Source organism: Rhipicephalus microplus, chromosome 3, assembly GCF_043290135.1.
Source record: "Rhipicephalus microplus isolate Deutch F79 chromosome 3, USDA_Rmic, whole genome shotgun sequence".
NCBI lineage: Eukaryota > Metazoa > Arthropoda > Arachnida > Ixodida > Ixodidae > Rhipicephalus > Rhipicephalus microplus.
In genome coordinates, this window is record NC_134702.1 from 81,323,768 (window position 1) to 81,345,620 (window position 21,853).

At 46.8% G+C, this 21,853-nt stretch overlaps 2 protein-coding genes across 2 annotated transcripts in view; one reads left to right on the forward strand and one right to left on the reverse strand.

Annotated features, from left to right (window-relative positions):
* LOC142803801 (uncharacterized) overlaps positions 1–21,853 on the reverse strand; it is a 491,700-nt gene that overhangs the window by 467,606 nt on the left and 2,241 nt on the right. The gene's annotated exons all lie outside the window — the stretch shown is intronic.
* On the forward strand, positions 17,799–18,806 carry LOC119168647 (uncharacterized). The gene has a single exon (XM_037420039.2). It carries the CDS (start codon positions 17,799–17,801, stop codon positions 18,804–18,806), a length of 1,008 nt encoding a protein of 335 aa, XP_037275936.2.

The following is a 21,853-nucleotide window of genomic DNA, read 5'->3' on the forward strand; positions in this document are numbered from 1 at the left end:
TCTAACGCAGTATCTTGCCCTTGAATATCTAACGTCAGGCTTTCCAGAACGTGAACGTGACTCACTGTGTCGTATGCTCGGTGGACATGAAGGAATACAGCGACAGTGATGTTTCCTTGCGTTCGTTGGTTTTCCGCATTTGTGACCAAATCCAGAATGCAGTCCAGTGTGCAACCCCCTTTTCTGAAGCCGGGTATGCTTTCTTGTAGTAGCTTTTTCATGTCTTGCCACCATAAAGTTCGTTCATTGATCATTTTTTTCCGTCACTTTTTAAAAAGAACTTGTCAAGCTAACCGGCCTAAACGAGTCCAACTGCATAGGGCTCTTCCCTGGCTTTAGCAACGGTACTACTTTTTATATCTTGACTTTCCGAAACTTTTTCTTCTTGCTAACTTTTATTACAGATGTCCAACAGGTGTAATTTTCCTTTCTTGCACAAATTAGCGAAAGCAGCGTATGTAACTGCATCTGTTCCTGGTGAACTTGTTCGTTTTACTGAAGACAGCACATATTGGAGCTCCTCTGGTGTGAAGCTGTCATTCAGATCTGACGAACTGATCACAGACAACTTTGCTACAACCACCGAAGCTGATTCTGCTGAGGATTTATATTCGATAGTTTCGACGGTCTCTCCATTTTTCAGTATAAGATCGCAAAATTCTTCGGCAATCACACGTTCGCTAACTCCTCGAGAAAGCGCTAGAGCCTGTAGTGGTCTCGAGTGGACTACTGGCTGTCGGAGGGCGCGTACCATGTTCCACAGTTGAGGCGCCGAGGTAAATAAAAAAAGTGAGGCACATAAATCTTGCCCCCCCCCTCAGGTTGAAAGCTTCTGCAGTTGGTTATGCATTGCAGAATGTACTTTCTGTGCAACCTTGAAATCTGCTAAATTACCCGACCTGCAATATCTTCTTTCAGATCGGCGTCGTATTGTCCGAAGCCTCTTATACTCAGCGTCAACACCCGAATACCTATCTGGAGTGGGTACTGCACGAGTTGCTTTTGTTAGAAAATGTTTTATCTTCGATGCATACGTTTCTGCGTCAGAACAAGGTTCAAGATTTTGTCACTGTAGTTCTCGAAAGATTGCCCAACTCGTAATGCTTGTTGCGTGGTTATTGCTCGTTTTCTTCTACTTTGGGTGATATATGAATACTGGCAAGTGGTCACTTCCTCTTGTATCAGCGTCTGCAGCCCAGTCTGCTCCAGCCGTTAATTCAGAGGAGCACACATTGATGTCTAGTACGATGCAGTAGTTATGCCCCCGTAGAAACGTCGGAGAACCATCATTTAGTATAGTGTAACCATGGTCTTCGCATATTTTTAGTTTAGCAGATCCCCTTACATTACAACGCTCACTACCCCACAATTCATGGTGCGCGTTAAAATCACCACATATATTTATGGGATCATGATCAGATCTACACACTGCAGCCAACTCTGCGTATGAAACGTTTGCTTGAGGGTGCACGTATACACTAACTACAGTTACAATAACGTTACCAAACTTCACCTTGCATCTAACAAATTCTGGAGCATCTGTTTTTGAAGTAGCCACAAGTGTCGATGGAATATCGCGTCTCACACACATCACTCTGCTTTTTGCAGCAGGAAGTTCTCCTTGGTACAGCACATAATTACTAATGTCACAATGCCGTCGCGTAAGTCGTCAAACACATTACACCACACAGAAGTGCACACCTGCAAGCGGGTATGTGGTACCGGTATGTGGGTATGTGCAACAGGTGAATGACACTTATCTGCCCAGGAATGAAGAGAGCACACAAGGACAATTTTGACATGTGATCGTTCAAAAAAACTGGACATCGAAACCGTAATACCGACGAATGCAAAGAATAAATATCTGGGTCCAAGCAGAAATTCAACCCAAGAGTTCCGCGTGGCAGTTAAGTATTCTACCACAGACCTCCACCTGATCTCAAACCTGCTTTTAAAATAGACCATAATATTCGTGAAACGTCAATTGTGGTTGCAGTTTTGGTTATCCAATTTCATAACCACTACATGTGTACTGCTATGATACAACCAGCACACCGGGCTAACGTCAATTGTATTTATGTGCCATGCACTTCAGTTGATTTACGTACCAGTGTCTAGGGCAACCATCTTCGCGCGAACCAGCGCTTCATATCAGCTTATCGGTTCTGGTGTTGCTAATTCTCAAGTTCCTGTTCGAACGGCTGCTGGAGTGCTCAAAAATCATTATACAAAATCTGCAACTTTTAAACATAAGTGTGTGTGTGCAGCATGTGTACGTATAATTTGCGTATTTTGATAACGGGTCGCTGAATAAATTATTTACAACAACGCCACATGCCGTCCACGCTCTTCCCTTAATGTTAATTCGCAAGCTACGTGGGATCTGCCGAATTTTTTGAAGTTTGCTTGTAGTCCTTTTCTTTTATTTATTATGAAGAAAATAAGACAACAGAGGATTCCATATGGAGTAGGTGATGCTGAACGGGACTTTATTAAATGGTTAACTGGGTCGAAGCCACCGCTATGTCTCATCTGACACCAGCTACTAGTTTATGTCGCGGTTTTTGTAAAGCATGCACCACCGCACAAGCAACCACATTGAGGTGAAGTACACGAACCATGACGGGCGAAATGATGAAGTGGAAGCGGAATTTGCTCGTGTTGCATAAGCTTCCAACTTTGTCTTTAGACTAACGCTAATCATGAGATGAATAGGAACTAAGTGGATCGTTAACAACGCTAAGAGGGTTAAAGTAATCTGGACTGAGCAGCCGATCAAGTTCTTTAGCGTTTGGTATGCAACATTATATATAGTATTTTGTTAGCTTAACTAGGCGGTGGCGATTAGTTCTCTTTTTTAAACGAAATCTAAGGCAATGGTAATACCATTATTGGTAATACCCCGCTATACCACTGCTATCCTTCATTCCGCTTTTTTATTTTGACAGCGGCGAACCAGTGTGCTTTCATCTTTGCACATGCATATGTAGATATGTATGTGCAAAGCTGGTTATATATTTATCACTATATAGCAAAAGGTTATCGCTATAAAACAACTGAATAATTATCGGTATATAACTGGTTATATTATTATCTGCAACGCTTGAACATCTGTCCGTGCAACATTTATAAGTATATTTGGCGTCGTTTTATGGCGTGTCGCCCAATAAGAAAATTACAACATGGCCATGTTCTCTCTGCAGGCTTCACATAACATCGATTCCTGAAATACGCGGCATCTTCCTAATTCGTCCTCTTCTTGCACTACCAGCGGGAATCTTGGTGATCACTTGCGGTGTTTTGGAGTCTGTCCACAAAGATATTTCATGTGAGCTGACGACTATATGAGTATGTACTATTTTTTTTCTTTTAGCTGAACTTCCTGTCTCTCACTCAAACTCGTTCTCTGTTTCTTCTTCTGTTTTTTTGCACTCCTTGTCACTTGTAAATCCATCATATATTTCGTGATATCCTGCTTTATTGCTGACTGATCTATCATGTTATTACATCTAAATATTAAACTCGCGAAATTTTCTCGTTCTCTCTGATGAACTATTCGATACGCGCACTCCATTCTCTCATTTCGTGCAATGCACCACCCAAGCAAGCGCCGTGCTCTGACACAAATATATACATAAACGTTGAAACCAACAAAACCAGAGGGGAGCTCCTGCAGCGTAAAATTAATTACACGTCAAGAATGCAACGCCGCGTAATTCGTATATGACTTCGAAAACGAGTGAGCATGAACATCAAAAGGCGCTATTCGATTCCTCCGCCTTTCTATAGATTTACCGAGCTGCCATTGAACAGACATACAGATATTGCGAAAGGAACAATTTTTCGACAAAGTTTTTTTGTAATTGAAAGCGACACGCGATGCTTTCATGACACTAATCACGCCGGACATCAAATATCGCGATGCGCTAGGCTACGCATTGAGTCTATAGTCCGTTTCCAAGACGGGAAAGAAGAAAAAGAAAGCTATAAACTGAAAAATTTCTTATTTCGCATGACTACTTCGTTTCTCATTCTCTGCGAAATACTGGTGGATTAATTAACGCCGATACGCTCAGATTTCACGTCTGTGTAGAACAACCAACTGGAGAATAATGCGGGTGAAAGCAATCGAAGTGGCGATAAACGCAACGAACGAAGTCAGGGTTATTTCTGTACTTTCTCTTTCTTTTTGTATATGTGTGGAGGTTTTTCTGCGAGAGCTGTTTTCGGTGATGACAGCCAATTCATCTCCATAAGACCATATTTGTAATTTCGAATTGTAAATGGCTGAGCATCCAGCGAAACTCTTTATTGTCATGCTTAAATTGAAACTAAGCTTTGTCTGATTTCGGCTGATGTGACGGACGCTCGCGTTTGTGTATCGCGTAAAAAAGAATAGACAATTGTGTGATTTAACTATTCATTACGGGCTAAAAAGAACGCGACAGAACGAGAAATGGGACTAAGTCGTCCTTAGGACAAGCGCATCTGTTGGTCGATGCGCACTTGTCCTTCGGCGTTTTTTGTTTTGTGTCATCTTATTTCGCACTTTCCTAACATATTTGTAATACAGAGCACGATGGTAACAAAATTAATGAATTGCTAACTTCTGGCGTTCTTCTTAACAAGAAATTTTCTAGCGGGATATATAAATCACATACTTCCCTGAATACAACGGCAACATTTTCTATAAGAACCTAAAACCTGGAAGAAACGTAAGGGTAAGGGTCTTTGATGAATACTGGAGAAGCTTTTGTGGTGACGTCAGTCTGCCAGTTAGTGTAGGTATGATGCAAACTAATGGCCACGAATCTGCATGTTTCACAGAAATCATCGTCAAATTTCGACAGCCTTCTGTAGCTGAGAGAGAATAAAACCTTTGTTTGATGTTCTGCGTGATAAGCTTGGTGAAGGAGATCCTGTAGGTGCTGCGTTCGCTGCGCGAGGCATGAGCGCCATCTGGCAGTAATTTTGTAAAACGAAACATCTTTAACCGGACAGCCCCTTATCGTTTTAGCAAAGCGTGGGAAACATCCACCTTTTCGTGCATAGTGTTGCATTTTCAGCGCAGCGTGATAAACACTGCGGATTTTGAAATTGCGTATATGTGCATTTTCAAGTATAAAGAAAGGCACCACCAAATAATAACGTGTGGCATATTGCGCCCCAAATATGCGTAATATTTGTTATTATTTGCTCGATAATATAGACAAGTATGAACACAAGCACCACATCAATATGGTTGGGCGTTGAGGAAGGACTTTGACGTTGGCCTGGTATTTGAATTGTAACGGTTGACATACAAAAACACAAACAGACAGACCGAATTTCTGCGTTGAAGTATCAAAAAATACTACCGTCTTCAAAAATTCTACCAGCTCTGCTTCAGAGACACCGAAAAAACAGATGCTAGAGCAGGCCCTTCGTCACGCTAACGCACGTCTTTCTGATATGTGTTATCATGGCTCTTTAGTAAATACTCTGAGCTTTATTGCATTTTGGCAATACCACTCTTATACACAGGTTTACAAAAAAAGCTGTGTAGCTTTAACTGTACCGGCTCTAATGTTCACAGACCTTGACTGGGGTCCGTTACAGCACACGTTATAGCACGTTGTCTGTTGAACTTATTCTTGCACGTCTTCGACAGAGGACATTACAGCTCAATGCGACCAAGAAACTATTGAAGTTTTGAAAAAAATTGACTTGGGCAGGTGGCATTGATAGAGATGTCGCGCACCACACCACAGTTATGGACTGCGACTGACTGCGTGCACCTGTGTGTGTGTGTGTGTGTGTGTGTGTGTGTGTGTGTGTGTGTGTGTGTGTGCGTGTGCGTGCGTGCGTGTGACGGGGCTATCCTTTTTTACTCTCTTTCGTCCCCTCTTTCAATTTCCTCGGTCCTCTTCTCATATGTAGGCTAGCAAACCTGTTATTCTGTTATCCCCCACCCCCTACAGTTTCTTTTCTACCATTTCTTCTCTCTTCTTACAATACAGCATTCGTTTAGGATGCTCTGAAACGTTGTATCATTGCTTCTCACTAAACACTCTTCACTAAGTTTCGAAGTGGAGAGTGTAAGCCACGTTATGGCAACGGCAAAACTCTTTATTTCTTGGTCGGAGTTGTGTGCAGTGAAACTAACCCAATTTCTGCGGCACACACGCTTTGATGATGATGATAGTTTTCTAATAGGTCACACAAATTTTTGCAGTACATAATTCTTGCCTTCAAATTTAGTGGACCAGTGCTTAGTAGTGGGATTCACCCATGTATGTGGCGCATACTTGTTTATGATGCCCGCAACTGCTACCCTGGACACAAACGGCTTGACCGAGAACAGTATCGCTGCTAAAATTGAAACCACTTGCACTAATGCGAAACGAAAAGCACGACATTCAGATCCCTTCCGCTACTGCGAAGATAGAAGTCAACGAAGCCAGCAGATGCTGCTGCACATTTTGAAGCGACGACTTCACGCCATTTTCGTGCCCATGAGCACTTCTGTGCTCTTCGGCGCTCCTTCTATTGCCGCATTTCTTCCTCCTATAGCGAACGACAAGATTCCGTCTAATTGCGAGCACAAGTGGCAACTGCTGATCACAGTGCTAGTTCGATCTTCAAGTCATGAGACAAAGGCGACAACGGCTGGTGTTAAGTACCTTTCCGAGTGTTGCGCCCCTTGTGAAAGAGGCATCGCCGGCGGTGAGGGTTGACAAAAATTAGAACAGTCTCTTTAGTATTCCCGGTATTTCGATAACGCAAAGGCGTATCGTTATACCGAATAGCGTGTGCTGTAGCTGCCACCGTGTCGAGTTGTGCCAGTTGTGTCAGCCCCCCCCCCCCCTAAAAATTGCTGCGGATTGGCTTGGCTCGGTTATTCAAGCGAAAGCTTGTTATACTTGTTTACCATCGTAGCTGAAATGCGCTTTTCCAGAAGAACAATATGGCTGGTCGAACGTGCCATTCTGAGAAAGCTCACTTCGTCGTTACTCCAGCTTGTCGCTGTCGTCTTTCTGCATCCTTCTCCTGACGTTTAGATCACAGATGTTCTCGTTCTTCACTCATATCAGTCTGCCACTTTGTGCGTTGGTATTCACGTTTCCGCTATAACTCATTAACAAGCCGAGGAACATCCACTGTATGGTCCGACGCCGCTTGCTGTTTTGACCACTGGAAGTGCCCAGACTACCTATGCACATACAGACCAGCGTCCTTTCTTCCTCCATTCATAGCGTGACCCTTGCACAGATGATGAAGTGGCACTAGCCCAGCAAGGCAGAGAGAACAGAGAAAGGCAGTTTACGTGGTTAGTGACTGGAGACTACTAACGAGGCAGTTTTAGGCCTTCTAGAAGCAATCGGAGCAGTGGCGGTGGTGCTGGGTCACGTGGTATCACTTTGAGGTCAAGCGGCGACACGCGGTGAAACTCGCTCTACTAGGGCAGTAAAGGTTTCGCTTTACAACACGTATTCTATGTCCTCCGAGATTCCGAGAGCACCCATTGTCACTGACGAGGCCTAGAACATTAATTATTGTTGCATGTTTCTCAAAAACAAAGCCGAATCGACACAAATATTTTGCTGTTGAATCTTAAGGACTGTTGCAGTGTTGCGTGCTACAGTGAAACTTGAGTAGATTCATAAGCAAAGCAAATGAAATCATCAGTTGCGAACTACCGCTAAAGAGCGTACGACGAGCATTAGACAGATTGAAGGTAGACCGCGATTGCTCTCGGCGGCATGGCCATGTATCCCGGGTGCACGAATGTCTGTTTCCCACCCAGTATTCCTTTATACGCAAAGCATTTTGCCTATAGCGGTGTGCCGGAACGCTATCGTTGTATGCGTTGTTTTGTCAACGGACGTCATCTACCAGAGCCTATTCATGTATCGACGTGGTGCAAAAATTGCTCCATACACACCACTACGCCCAACAAACAAAGGCTATTGATCATAACAAGTCTTTCTTAAAGAAAGTTGTTTTTGTGTAGCAATTTTTGTAGTTCAAAGTACTGCGCTCAATGCAGCTCCACGTCTGTGAAACCTAAGGAAGTGAGCAGCACGGACACCCCGCTATTGCCGTTTGTAGAGTTCTCCTTGCTCCGCTTACCACACCGTCGATGACGTCAGTGTGTGAGGTAACCACGTATCGCTTCCACGGTACGAGTAAAATCCTGTTGAGAATTTTCACAACTCACAAACTCGGGTCGTGACATGGCCGCTCCTTTCTGCAGTGCTTTATCGAGTTCCTGCTTTTTACGGCAGTTCAGATGCGTGTCGTCTGCAGCGATTTTCATAAAGTTGACTACCCCTTCAATTACACGTGCTGGTGAAAGGAGTAATTTTACGTTTGGCGAGGCAGTGACGCCCTCTCTAGCGCGACGCCGGAGTAAGCAGCCTGTTTAGAAAACCATTTTATCAATATCAGGTGAATTGTTGACCTTTCTGTTCCTTTAGAGACAGTAAGCTCATTTTTATTGCGTTTTGGTGCATTTCCAGCCTTGTTCTAGGCGCTTATTTGCCACTTGATTTTGCAGGTAATGATGCCACATCAGTTCCGAGGATAAATGACAAGTAGGGCCTTTATAAAGCCACGCTCTTATAGTTTTAAAACTTCGTGGCGCGAAGCGCGCAGGTAGCGTCAAGCCAAACTCCCGTAAACGCGTCCAATCTGAACTGTCTCTGGTTAATGTACCGCTTCAGCATAAGGCTGAGCCACCGGGCTGTTGCGGTGCTCGGCTGCTCACTCGAAAGACTCGGGTTTCGTTCTTGTCGCTGCGGTCGAACTCCAATGGATCCAAAACGCTACAGGCCAGCGTAACTCTTAACGTCTGTGCAGGTTAAAGAACTCAAAACGGCTTGAATTTTACTAAATCCTCTGTTACGGCGTTCGTAAAAGCCTGAATTGCTTTCGGTTGTTAAATCCCATCAACCACTGCCAATATTAAGTCTCTCTTTGCTAGACGAAAGGGCCTGAAAGCGCAGGTTAAGAGGGCTATATCTTCTGGTACATTGCACTAGGGGATTTCGGTGACCAGCTCGAAGTGACTCTAAACAGTAATTGTTTAGTGTCTTGGATATTCAAGCCATTTTAGCGTAAGGATGGCCAAGTGTGTGTGGTGAGGCAATATGACAATCTTAATACGCACATCAGGTTGTATGTGCTGATAGCCATCGGCAAGAAACTAAAAGCAAGAGGTCACGGATTTGATTAGGGGGAAGTTGGTCGCATTTCTATAGGTGCAACACAAAGAGCACCCGCGTGAGCCTGTAGATTGAGGTGCGTGTTAAGGGAGCTCAGGTAGTATAAATTGATCTGGGCTCACACACCACACCATTCTTTAAAAGAATATCGCACTTTCGCATGCTTGCATCCTTGAGCTTTACGAGCACAAGCGCAGAATAATGAATTATAGAGAGCTAGGCTATATTGCTTGCTTGCTTGCTTGCTTGCTTACTCACGATAATTGTTCACAACAATTAGTCCACACTTAGTGGCACGGTTAATAATTTAACACTCATAAACGTACAGACCTTGTCAGAAAAAAACTCCTTGACTGGAATCTTGCGCTGCATCGATGCTCACATTTTCGCAACACGTAGGCATCTCAAGAATTAGAATAACCGCCCTTATAAACAATCTTTGCAGCACGCAAGCACAAAATAAACAAAAAAATAATTTATAATTTGTACGTATGCAGCTGAACAAAGTAAGTTGTCTGTTTTCCTTGAATTTTTTTTCTCTCTTACTTTCAATTGATCTTGACAAGCAAATAAAAAAACATTATCTCGGCATAGTAGAAGCTGCAGTTCTACTGGGGAATACGTGCCACTTTCGCACGACGAGTTTCCTCTGGAGGAAACCTCGATTAAGTATTCGAGCCAAGAATGCACACATGTGAGATTTACAGTCTGTGACAGCTGTAAGAGTCAAACGACGGAACATTTTCAGGCAAAATACCAAGCTTATAGAGGTGCTACGTGAGCTGCCTTTGTGAGACTGGGTTCTCGGCGTTATAACATGTCTACAGCAGGTCTTATTTGAAAACCAGGTGCTATACATTAAATCACAGTAAAGAAATCATTCATGAAGTGTCACTCGTCTCAGAGTTGGCCGACAGAAGCGACGCACGCAAAGATACAATACGAGCAGTGAGGCAGCAACAATCTAGTCTTAATTTGTCACAAATAATAAGGGCTCCATAGTTGACACGAACAAAAGGCCGCAAACGGAGGAGGAGAGGAGGAAAGAAAAGAAAGAAGAGAAAGTCAATCAGACATGCGTCCAGTTTGTTTTCCTGCGCTACGAGAAAGGAATTCAAAGACAGAAAGAAGAGGGAAAGAAAAATAGGAAAGAGGGAAATCAAGTGTTAAGCAGTTTCGAAAAAACCTGTATTCTGTCTGTTCTTCCCAAGAGGAAGAAATGGGGAAGTTTGAATATCATATTATTAAAAAAGCAAGAAAAAAAGGAAAGAAAAAACAAAGAAACAAACAAAGAAAGAAACAAAGAAAATATGAAAGAGAGAGAGAAAGAAAGAAAGAAAGAAAGAAAGAAAGAAAGAACGAAAGAAAGAAAGAAAGAAAGAAAGAAAGAAGCGCACACGCACAAAACATCAAAGTACAGCAGTACTATGTGTTATACGGCAGGCCCGTAGCCAGGAAATGGGGAGAGGCTAGGGACCCGGGACTTCCCCACGCTCGAAATTTGGATGGTGGTGTACGTTTTTATCACGTTCAGTGCACAAAAAAGCATGAAAACCCAAGAACGTGCACGACACACTGAGCATTGATGAGTCTGTTCCAACCATCCTGATTAGCTACTTTACTTCAGGTGCACGTTTTCCCGAGGATATTTTGCCTTTGGTTGGGTGTTGCATTCACAAAGGTGTACTCCTTTCGCATTGGTATGGCAGACACTTCTACATGCGACTACTGCAGAGCTGAAGAGACCATTGAATGAACACGTCCTGTGCAGCTGCGCTTGCTACGACACACAGCGATGCCAGCTCCGGATGGTTGTGAATCAGCTTGCCTCCAGGCCATTTTGTGTGCAGAAGATTCTAGGACCTTTGGCATCTGCCTCAGTTGGGCAGAAAGCGACTAAAGCACTCCTACTTTACTTAAAGTCAACAAACCTGAGCGACCGCCTGTAGACTGTGTGTGCTCCCCCGAGTGTGCTCGTGATTGTGTGCACCTTCTTATCTCTCTTATCTCTCTGCGACCTCTTTTCTCCCCTTCATTCCTTCCCCAGTGCAGGGTAGCAAACCGGATGTGCGTCTGGTTAACCTCCTTGCCTTTCCTTGCATCTTTATATCCCTCTCTCTCTCTTGCCGAGGACATTAATAAACAAAGTAGGTTTTTCTCAAGGCATTTGACAAGTACCCAACACCCCGAAAAAATATTCCCGGTAACGGGCCTGATACATGGCATCACTATCAGTCTAGGCCCACTCTGCGAGTCTGGTTGTCCCTTAAAAAATTAATAATGTCCTACAAGCTTTCAGACACAATTTTAGGGGCGAAGCTCCTTATAGCGGCACCCGTTTGTCCCTCGTAGCCGTTGTAGTGTGTAACAAGCACAAAAATTCTGACCTCCAAGGCGGTGTCGGTAAGATATTTCTTCTGCGCGTTGTTGAACAATATAAGATAGGGCTCAATGTACATGCCAATGGCTGCTAAGGGGGAATGAGAGACAGGAGCATTCGGCTTTTAGTTAACGCGCACGCTGTGATCCCCATTACCAGCCATTGGCATGTACATTGAGCACTATCTGACAAGAAAGCGTTGATATGTCATACTCGCTGGGTGTAACCTCCTTAGTTTTAGAAAAGTTTAGCGAGCGTTGGGCCGTGGTGTCTTGAATACAGAGAACTAGTATATAAATTCAACTCGTGGTGGTGAAAGGTGGGAAGTAGACCCGAAGCTCAAGCCATAAGAAAGTGTGCGTGTGCCACCTTTTGTTTAGTCCTTGGAATGTCCGCTGGGTGGCGGTGCTTGTATATGCGGAATATATGATGAAAAGATACGAGGTGGTGGTGTTTGGAGTGCTAACAAAATGGACGAACGGACACACAGACAGATGCATGGACGGATGCACGGATGGATGCATGGACGGATGGACGCACGGACGGACGCAAGGGCGGATGCATGGACGAACACAGGGAAGGACGGGCGGATGGACGCACGGAAGGTCACACAGACTGACGCATGGACGAACGGAAGCAAGAACGAATGAACGGACGAATGCTTCACCCCACTTTCCATGATTCACTCCGTGGATAAGCTGCCATTTTTTTCATAGTGGTATTCTAGAATGATTCCTATCGATGTTAGTCTGTCGTGAAGGCAAAATAGAGTAATTGCAAGAGCTAGTCTGTGCGCAGGGAATCTAGGACAGCTTCAAAACTAGTGCTGCGAGGTGCTATCAGTGTGAGACATGCACCATTACACTTGTACTGCTGATTGCTTATCTCTTTCGGTATATTTCAAAAACAGCGTCGCTTTGCTTGCCTAAGACGCATAGGGCCCATCCGCGAGGGTTTCCTGAAAACGTTGTCTAGTTTGTTCAACGCAGCGCGAACGTTTGATAAACACAATGAACAGAAATGTAGGTTATCATCTCCTGCGCAAGGACATGACCATTTCTGTTTGGCAAATCAGTGTGGTTCTACATTTTCTTTATCCTCGGGCTATAACTTCCGCGAAGTTACAACAAAATAGTTCACGCCGATTTATATGACTTCACGGGATCGGGATCGGAATTAATCGTTAATAAAGGCTAACGGCCAAAGATGTGTTGTTTTTACTGTCAAATTGGCTAGCAGGGTGAACAGGTATGCATCATTGAATAGTATTGCGTAGATGCCACGTAGACAAAAGAAGAGACCACGTGTATCTTCTTTCGTGTCCCTGTCTTCATCTGTCATACTCTTTCCATTCATACCAATCAGGAGTTCAATAATAATAAGTTAATAAATGATCTACCTCGACTCTTAGAAAGCAGCTTGAGTTCAGGAGTAACTAATTACACCGGAAAATAGAACTCCTTTTTGTTTTGTTTTTCAGTAGTCACTGCACGATGAATTAAGTAGTTTGGTAAACCTCATAAAATGTCAAGCGACTGCGTCAAGAAGTCAAGGTGCTGTGCAAAACGTGTCCCTTCAAGGCATGAAAATGTGCTCCAGAGAACTGCGGACACAAGAAAATCAATAGCCAATAATGCGGGCACACGGTGGAATTCGCTGGCAGCAATTGTTTTTCCACCACATATACATACTTTCATGCGAAACATTTAAGGCATAGGGATATACAAAACGTGAAATAAGGGCGTGTTTAATTAGTAAACCACCTGTAGCCTTTCAAAACCAGACGTTCTGATTTTAAATGGTAAGCATTGTTGATTACTTAAAGTCACGTTGCTTCTTACCTTTTCGTAGTGCAACGCCCACGCCTACGACGGTTTCAATGCTTTGACCACGGTTCCTTATCAGAGTTATTGCCTCGAAAATCCATTCGCCGACCACGCGTTGTATGCAGGCCTTTCAGTAACTTTTAGTTGAAAGCCAGCGTTTGTGTCTTGTCTACGCTTGAAATGGTGTAAAAATGCACTTAAGTAAAATTGCGCCTGCTGGTGCTGATACACAGTTTCCTCCAGACAGACAGACAGACAGACAATGAACTTTATTTGATCCTGAGGAGCTTTCGCGGGAACCCCTATCGGGGACCCGCGGAAGCCGCTGGCCGCGTCCAAGTGGGGGCTGGGACACCGTGATGTTCCGCCCTTTCTTGGGCCCTCTGGATTGCCTGGATTTGTGCTTGAAGCGATGGGTTCCGGAGTGCTTCTTCCCAGTCGGCTTCGCTGGATAGAGGGCCATTAGGTAAACCGGGGCATTGCCAAAGCTTGTGCGCTAAGGAACAATAAATTTCATTGCATTCCGGACAACTTGAGTCAACGTCTGTGGAGGTACGACTAAGAAGGCCCCGCGAGGGGAACGAGCCCGTCTGGAGCATTCTAAGTGTAATTGACTGAGACCTATCTAACTTTGGGTGGGGAAGAGGATAGGCTCTTCTACTTAGCCGATAGTGAGATGTGATTTCATTAAACGTAAGGAGTGGATCGTTATGCTGGATTTCATCCTGACCCCATAAGGCCTCCATGCCGCCGCGGCGCGTTAGATCTCGCGCACGGTCATGGGCAAGCTCGTTGAGGTTAGGTACGTGCTGACGAACGTCCGCACCCATATGGGTGGGAAACCAAGAGATTAAGTGAGTTCCAGGGTCTGTTCTTTTTTCTAGAATGGATGCAGCCTCCCGCGCTATGTTACCTGACTCAAAAGCTTTGATGGCCGCTCGTGAGTCTGTTAACACGGTGGTGTCTGAGCGGTCGGTCATGGCCAGGGCTATGGCGACCTGTTCTGCAACTGCGCTCGTAGCTAACGTGACCGAGGCTGAGCAGCGTAATTCCCCGTTGCCGTCAATGACTGCCAGCGCGAATGTGCTAGACTTGCCGTACTGAGCCGCGTCGACAAAGACAGTCGATTCTCGATTCTCAGCGGCGTTCTATAACATCGCCCGTGCTCGGGCTTTTCGCCTCCCTACATTGTATTGCGGGTGCATATTCCGAGGTAATGGCCTGACCACAAAGGTTTCCTGGACCTCCCGGGATAAGTTAATTTCCCGTTCAGCAAGCATTCTGGGAGCCATGCCAGCCTCGTCCAGGATGCGTCTTCCTGCCCTGGTTGACGAGAGCCTGACCACCTGGGTGGCGACCTGCGCTTCGATCACTTCATCAATCTCGTTGTGCATACCGAGGTGTCTTAATTTGTCAGAGCATGTGGTTACTCGTAACCCTAGCACCTTTTTGATGCTCTTACGGATGAGAGTGTCTAGCTTATTTTTTTCCGTTCTAGTCCAGGTAAGCGCCGATGGTACATAATTAACGTGGCTCATTAGAAAGGCATGATGGAAGTAGGTTGGCTTCACTTAGTCCCTTTCTGCGTCCTGATACTCTAGCAACAAGTCTCAGCATGCTTTCGGTTTTGGCCGTGATGTGCGTCAGGGTTTTGGCATTACACCCTCTCGCGTCCATCAGTAGTCCTAGGATTCTGATTGAATGTACTCGTGGAATGCGTTGTCCATTTCTTGCAAAAAGGGAGATTGGAATTTGGTCGAGGTGTGGAAGTCTCCTAACGCCTTGCCTGGCCGGCCTGTACAGTAACAGTTCTGATTTGTTTAGAGAGAGTTGGAAGCCTGTGCCTTCTAGGTAGGACTCCGTTTCGTCTAGGGCTGATTGCAGTGCGTTTTCTACTTCTGCAAGTGATCCTCCCGGACACCAGATCGTGATATCGTCCGCGTAAAGCGAGTGGCCTATATTGGGCAGGGATCTGAGCCTCTCCGATAAGCCCTTCATGACTATATTGAATAACAAGGGGGAGATGACCGCCCCTTGGGGAGTGCCTCTGGCTCCTAAGGCGAACTCGTCTGACTTGTGTTGAGCGATCCTTATGGTAGCCGTTCTATTCATCAGGAATGACCTAACAAAGACCTGAAACTTTGCTCCCAGACCTAGGTTGGCCGTGGCCTGCAAGACAAAGCGATGAGATACGGTGTCAAAGGCCTTGGTCAGGTCAAGGGCTAAGATCCCCCTAACATCTCTAGTGTTGTTATCGAAAATGTGCTTCTTAAGAAGTAGAATTACATCTTGTGTGGAAAGGCCAGGCTTGAAGCCGATCATGTTGTGTGGGAATACTTCCTTGCGTTCTGTGATAAGATTAGTTTGCCGTTCCGGCACCCGGGGGCGTCAATGTTGCAAGGAAATAAATACGGCGCACATGACCAGCCAGTCAGTGTGGAACCCGCCAACGTACGTGTGTGTGATTCGGTCCAGCGACCGGCATGGCTCAGGACTATACGGTTATCACAAGTGGCGACGAAGATGGGATGAAGGCCTTCAAGCTAGGCATCGCTCAAACGGAGGGAGTCAACGTCGTGAAGTCTACGGAAGACCTGGTAAGCCAATATCACGAAGTTTTTTCGGAGCAGCTTGACACGTTTCACGGCGTTACAGCGTCTATATCCGTACAAAAGGGGGCGAAGCCATGTTTTGTCAAGGCACGTCCGATACCATTTGCTTTGCGCGATAGGGTTTTTGAAGAACTACAGAGGATGGAACGCGAAGGCGTTATCAAACCGGTGAAAACTTCCCAGTGGGCCGCGCCCATCGTTCCTGTATTGAAGCGCTACGGCCAGGTTCGGGTCTGCGGCGATTTTAAGACTACCATAAACGCGGTGACAGTCATCGAGTCCTACCCTATTCCTAGGATTGAGGAACTTTTTGCGCGACTTACAGGGGGCAAGAAGTTCACAAAGCTTGACTTGCAAGATGCCTACCAGCAGGTTTCACTCGATGAGGAGTGCCAAGAGCTAGTCACCATTAACACTCCGAAGGGGTTATACCAATCCACAAGGCTGCCGTTCGGGGTTTCATCAGCTCCGGCTATATTTCAGCGAGAGATGAAAAATCTGTTGCACGACCTTGACCACGTCGTAGTGTACTTTGATGATATTCTGGTCACAGGAACCAGTGACAAAGAGCATTGGGAAAATTTGGGCCGAGTGTTGGATCGCCTGAAGACCACGGGACTGCGACTGAAGTTATCCAAATGCGAATTCATGAAACCAGAAGTCCAGTACTTGGGCCATATCAGTAGTGCGGCTGGGCTGCGTCCAAACCCGGCTAAGACTGAAGCAGTGCTGGAAGCCCCCGCACCCCGAGCGGTCAAGGAACTTCAGAGTTACCTCGATTGGTGAATTTTTACAGAAGGTTTTTTAGAACCTTTCTGCCGTATTACAGCCGCTCAATAGTTTGTTGGCGTCGGGAACACCATGGCGCTGGGAAACTGATGAAAAGCAGGCGTTTCGGAGAAGCAAGGAGCTATTGGCCTCTGCTACTATATTGGCACACTTTGACCCAGGAAAGCCAACTGTGCTTGTCACTGATGCATCTCCCTTCGGGATTGGAGCAGTACTGGCGCAACGAGAGTCATCTGGAAAAGAGCGCCCCATTGGTTTTGCCTCCCGCAGCCTGGCAACCGTGGAGAAAAACTACAGCCAATTAGATAAGGAGGCATTGAGCCTTGTATTTGGCGTTACAAAGTTCAGGCAGTACTTATGGGGCCGGCAATTCGAAGCCGTCAGAGATCACAAACCGCTGCTCGGCTTGCTCGCAGCAGACAAGCCAGTTCCCGAATCCTGTTCTCCGAGAGTGCTAAGGTGGGCCTTGCTGTTGTCAGGGTACAGTTACGACCTGAAGCATAGGCCGGGTTCACAAATTGCACATGCCGATGGGTTAAGCCGGCTACCTCTGCCAACTGCCGAATTTGTTGTTGACTGCCCTGCCAAAGTGTTATTGCTGGAAGGAGTATACCCAGGGGTGCTGTCGTCAAATGCTGTTGCGGCAGCCACCTCCAGAGACCAGGTGCTGTCACAAGTAAGAGCAGCGTTGTGGTCAGGCTGCCAGATGAACCTAGGGTCAGAGGGAAGACCCTACGAGACGCGCTTTCATGAGATGAGCGTGCAAGGGAACTGTCTATTATGGGGCATCAGAGTCATTGTTCCAAAATCCTTGCAAAAGGAAGTCCTCCAGCTGCTGCATGAGAGTCATCCAGGACTGTCCAAAATGAAGGCAGTTGCGCGTAGCCATGTGTGGTGGCCTAGCCTGGATAACGATATAGCGATAACAATTCAAAGGTGCCGTATTTGCCAGGAGCATCGAGGAGTGTCACGACCAGTGCCTGTCATGCCCTGGCCGTTCCCGGAGAAACCGTGGTCACGGCTGCAGGTGGACTATGCCGGTCCTTACAGGAACACCTATTTTTTTATCGCAGTTGGTGCGTTTTCGAAGTGGATTGAAGTGTTCCCGGTCTCTACACCCTCGGCTGAAGCAACTATTTCCTTAATGCGCTGTATATTCGCAAACCAAGGCCTGCCAGATGTGGTCGTGTCGGATAATGGGCCAGCATTTACCAGTGAGCTTTACTCCACATTCCTCAAGAAAAACGGGGTGAGGCGAATGCTGGTGCCGCCGTATCATCCAGCGTCAAACGGTGCTGCAGAGCGGGCCGTGCAGACTGTCAAAAACAAGTTGCGGAAGGCTGGCCCTGGAGATATTCGCACTCCAATTGCCCGCATGCTCCTGACATACAGGTCAACGCCTCACAAAGTCACGGGTTGCTGTCCGTCGGAGCTGTTGTTGGGGCGGAAGCTGAGGGCTGCGTTGGACCTGCTACACCCAGACCTCAGGACCAAGGTGCTACAGAAGCAACTTAAGCAGAAAATCAGTTGCGACCAAGGAACAAGACCCAGGGTTTTGGGTCACCCGGGTGACCAGGTGTTCGAAAGGAACTTCCGTCCAGGACCTGCATGGCTCCCTGCAGTCGTCACCGAAACATGCACTTCGTCCATGGATGTTCTACTGGAAGACGAACGACGGTTAACTCGACATCTGGATCACATCCGCCAGGCCCCTGAGGAACTGAGTGCAGACAACCAAAAATCAGGCAGCCCAGTATCTACCAGTCTTGCTCCAAGCTTGGACGTGGGTCAGACGCAGCTAACTGGTCTTGCTCCAGGCTTGGACGTAGGTCAGAGGCAGCTATCTCCGGATCGTCTTCACGACACAGAGTCTAGGCAAGATCCCAGGGAAGACGTGGCGAGGGAACCGGAACTTGCTGTCACAGCACCCAGTACTCCTGTCCTGCGTCAAAGTACCAGAATTCGACGACCAGTATCGCGATACGCACCTTAAACAATTGTTTTCAGCCATTAATAAAGGGGGGAGGGATGTGATAAGATTAGTTTGCCGTTCCGGCGCCCGGGGGCGTCTATGTAGCAAGGAAATAAATACGGCGCACATTACCAGCCAGTCAGTGTGGAACCCGCCAACGTACGTGTGTGTGATTCGGTCCAGTGACCGGCATGGCTCAGGACTATCCGGTTATCACACGTTCTATGTAGTTCGAGATCCTATTGAGGATCGCATGTTCCGCTACCTTGCCTACACAGGAGGTTAGTGATATCGGCCTTAGGTTGTCAAGATTTAAGGGCTTACCCGGTTTTGGAATAAGCACAATCGAGGCCGCTTTCCACTCTGCCGGCACGCTTCCACTCTCCCAAGTCTTGTTGACCTGTTTTGTTAGCATCTCAATCGATCTATCATCCAGGTTCCTTAACAGTCTGTTTGAGATGCTGTCTGGTCCTGAGGCTGACCTTCTATTCAAGTTGTGAAGGACGGCCCTAATTTCAGACTCCGTGAAGGGGTCATCGAGCTCTTTTACCGTGTCACATTCTATTTCAGGATACTCTTCTGAGCGTCCTGTGCCTAGCGGGAGATATCTATTCGCTACCTCGTCTAAGAGCGTTTCTTCCGTTCCACCTTCTTGTCTGTGCTTGTGAATCAGGCGGCACAGTGCCTGTCTTTGATTGCCTTTGGTCTGCGTGTCGTCTAGCATGTGTTTAAGAAGATTCCATTTCCCCCCTGTACGCATGCGTCCATCGACTGCTGAACAGATCTCATCCCATTGTAGCCGAGCTAACTCGGTGCAGTACTGTTCGATCTCCCTATTAAGTTCCGCAACCCTCTTTCGCAACCGTCGGTTAAGCCTCTGTGTTTTCCGTCGCCTCAAAATGGAGGCTTTGGCTTCCAAGAGATGTGCGAGGTGCGGATCCATCCTGGGAACATCGAGCTCGGTTTGTATAGTTTTTGTGGCCTTTTCAACGTCTGCTCTGAGTGTCTGAATGAGTTCGCTGAAGCTGTCGTATTCGCCCGTGTCCTCGTTTTTGAGCTTCCGGAAAGCATCCCAGTCCGTCACTTTAAACTTCCTGGCCTGGGGGGCTCTGACCTGAATGGTAACACTAATGATGAAGTGATCGCTGCCCAGGTTTTCTTGCTTGTTATCCCAGGTTGTTTGCTGTATATTTTTGATAAACGCGAGATCGGGGGTTGTGTCTCTAGCCACCGACGTGCCCAGTCTTGTGGGAAACCGGGGATCGGTGATGACTGTTAGCGTCAAGTCATCGACTGCCCGCGCTAGATTTATGCCCTTAGCCGTTTGCCTGATGTACCCCCATGCGTTATGTGGGGCGTAGAAGTCTCCCGAGATTACTAACGGTGACTGCCTAGCGAGTGTAGCGGCCTTTGTAAAACAGGGAGTGGAAAGACTGTCTCTGATCGGATGGTGGGCTGTAAACATTTAGAATGAACACGCTTCGTTTAAGCCACCTGTTAGGAATAACCTCAATGAAAAGCGCCTCCATTCTGCCACGACCTGGCTGAATGTCATGTACAACATATGCGAGCTTTTTGCTCACCAGCGTAGCTATACCTCTCTTGGACTCCCCCCTTGCCGCCACCGATTTTTAACCAGCGAAGGTGGGTGTGTCGCACAGTGTTTCCTGTAGCAAAATTACCTGGGGCCTTTCTGGCTGAGCCGTAACGTACTGTTGCAGTGAGGTCTTGCGCCTTTGAAAGCTAGCGCAATTCCAATGCCAAATTACTAGATTATTTTGAGTGCCCGCCATTTTGCTAGTTTTAGTTTTATTGACCCTGCGGGGTCGCCCCCGCATCATCATTAACTGCAGCTTGTGTACGAACCTTTGGCCTGGTCTTAATAGCCATTTTATTCTCAAGTGCGACTACCTTATTTTCTATGGCTCCTACTTCACTCTCAAGTGCTCCCATGCGCAGCGCGAGTTGATCAATGCTTAACTAGTTTTCTTTGGAAATCCTGAATAACTTTTCGAGCATCTTGTTCTGCGAGCTTTCCACTTGCATCTCCGAGTCACTCTCATCCTTTGGAGGTGAAGCCTTACGCTTGGCCTTGTTGACCTCGACTTTGGGTTCCTGTGTGCTTTTATGCACGGCGTTATCCGCCATGTTCGCGCCCTCGACTCTGCTGGAAATGGCCGGCGCGGCTGTCTGCTTGCGTAGCTCTGCTTTGAGACTAGCAATCTCCTGACGTAACTGTTCAATATCACTCTTTTCATCATGCTCCGGCAATTCTGACCGCGTTACCTTTTTGGGCTTGGTCGTCTTCTCCTTGACTCGATCCGCCCATGTGAGTTACTCCTGGATTCTCCTTCTAGACGCCGAACGCCCTCTGGAACGCGAGCGGCTCTAGCGCCGCTGCGCAGCTGGCGTGATGGAGCGGCCTCTCCTGGGTGTGCCGGAGACGCTAGGTGAGACGCTGGAGTCACGGGACTGCATTCCTAGGGCCATCTGCGTATTCTCGGAGCGCCGGTGGCGTTGGCATCGTCTATTTCTGACGATGTAGCGGACTTGAAATCTGTCTTTGAATGCTCTGTCTGCAGTGGGATGTGGACCTCCACATAGCGAACACTTTGGAGTGCAATGATGATCCTCCATTGGTGATTTCTGTCCGCACGTGTGGCACCACTTGCTGTTTGGATTAGGGCAAACGTCAGCACGGTGTCCCAAACCTCCGCAGCCATAGCAGACCTCAGTGTGTCTCCTGTATAGTGTGCAGCAAAACATGCTCGCACCACAGGACACATAATTGGGCACCTTCATACCCTTGAACAATACTACCACAGCTGTGGTGTTCTTAATTTTTTTGACCTCGATGGCTCCTGGGTTGCGGTGGTTCACAATTCGTGCTCGAAGCTGAGCCTCGCTGATATCCACGTCGACACCCCTTATGACACCTTTGCACGTGTCATCGGGGGGAGCCGGGTACACAGAGACCCGGTACGTGCAATCGCCCAATCGGACTTGCTGCGCCTTTACGTACGCGCACGAATTCTTCTCATGAGGAGTACACACCACATAAATGTTTT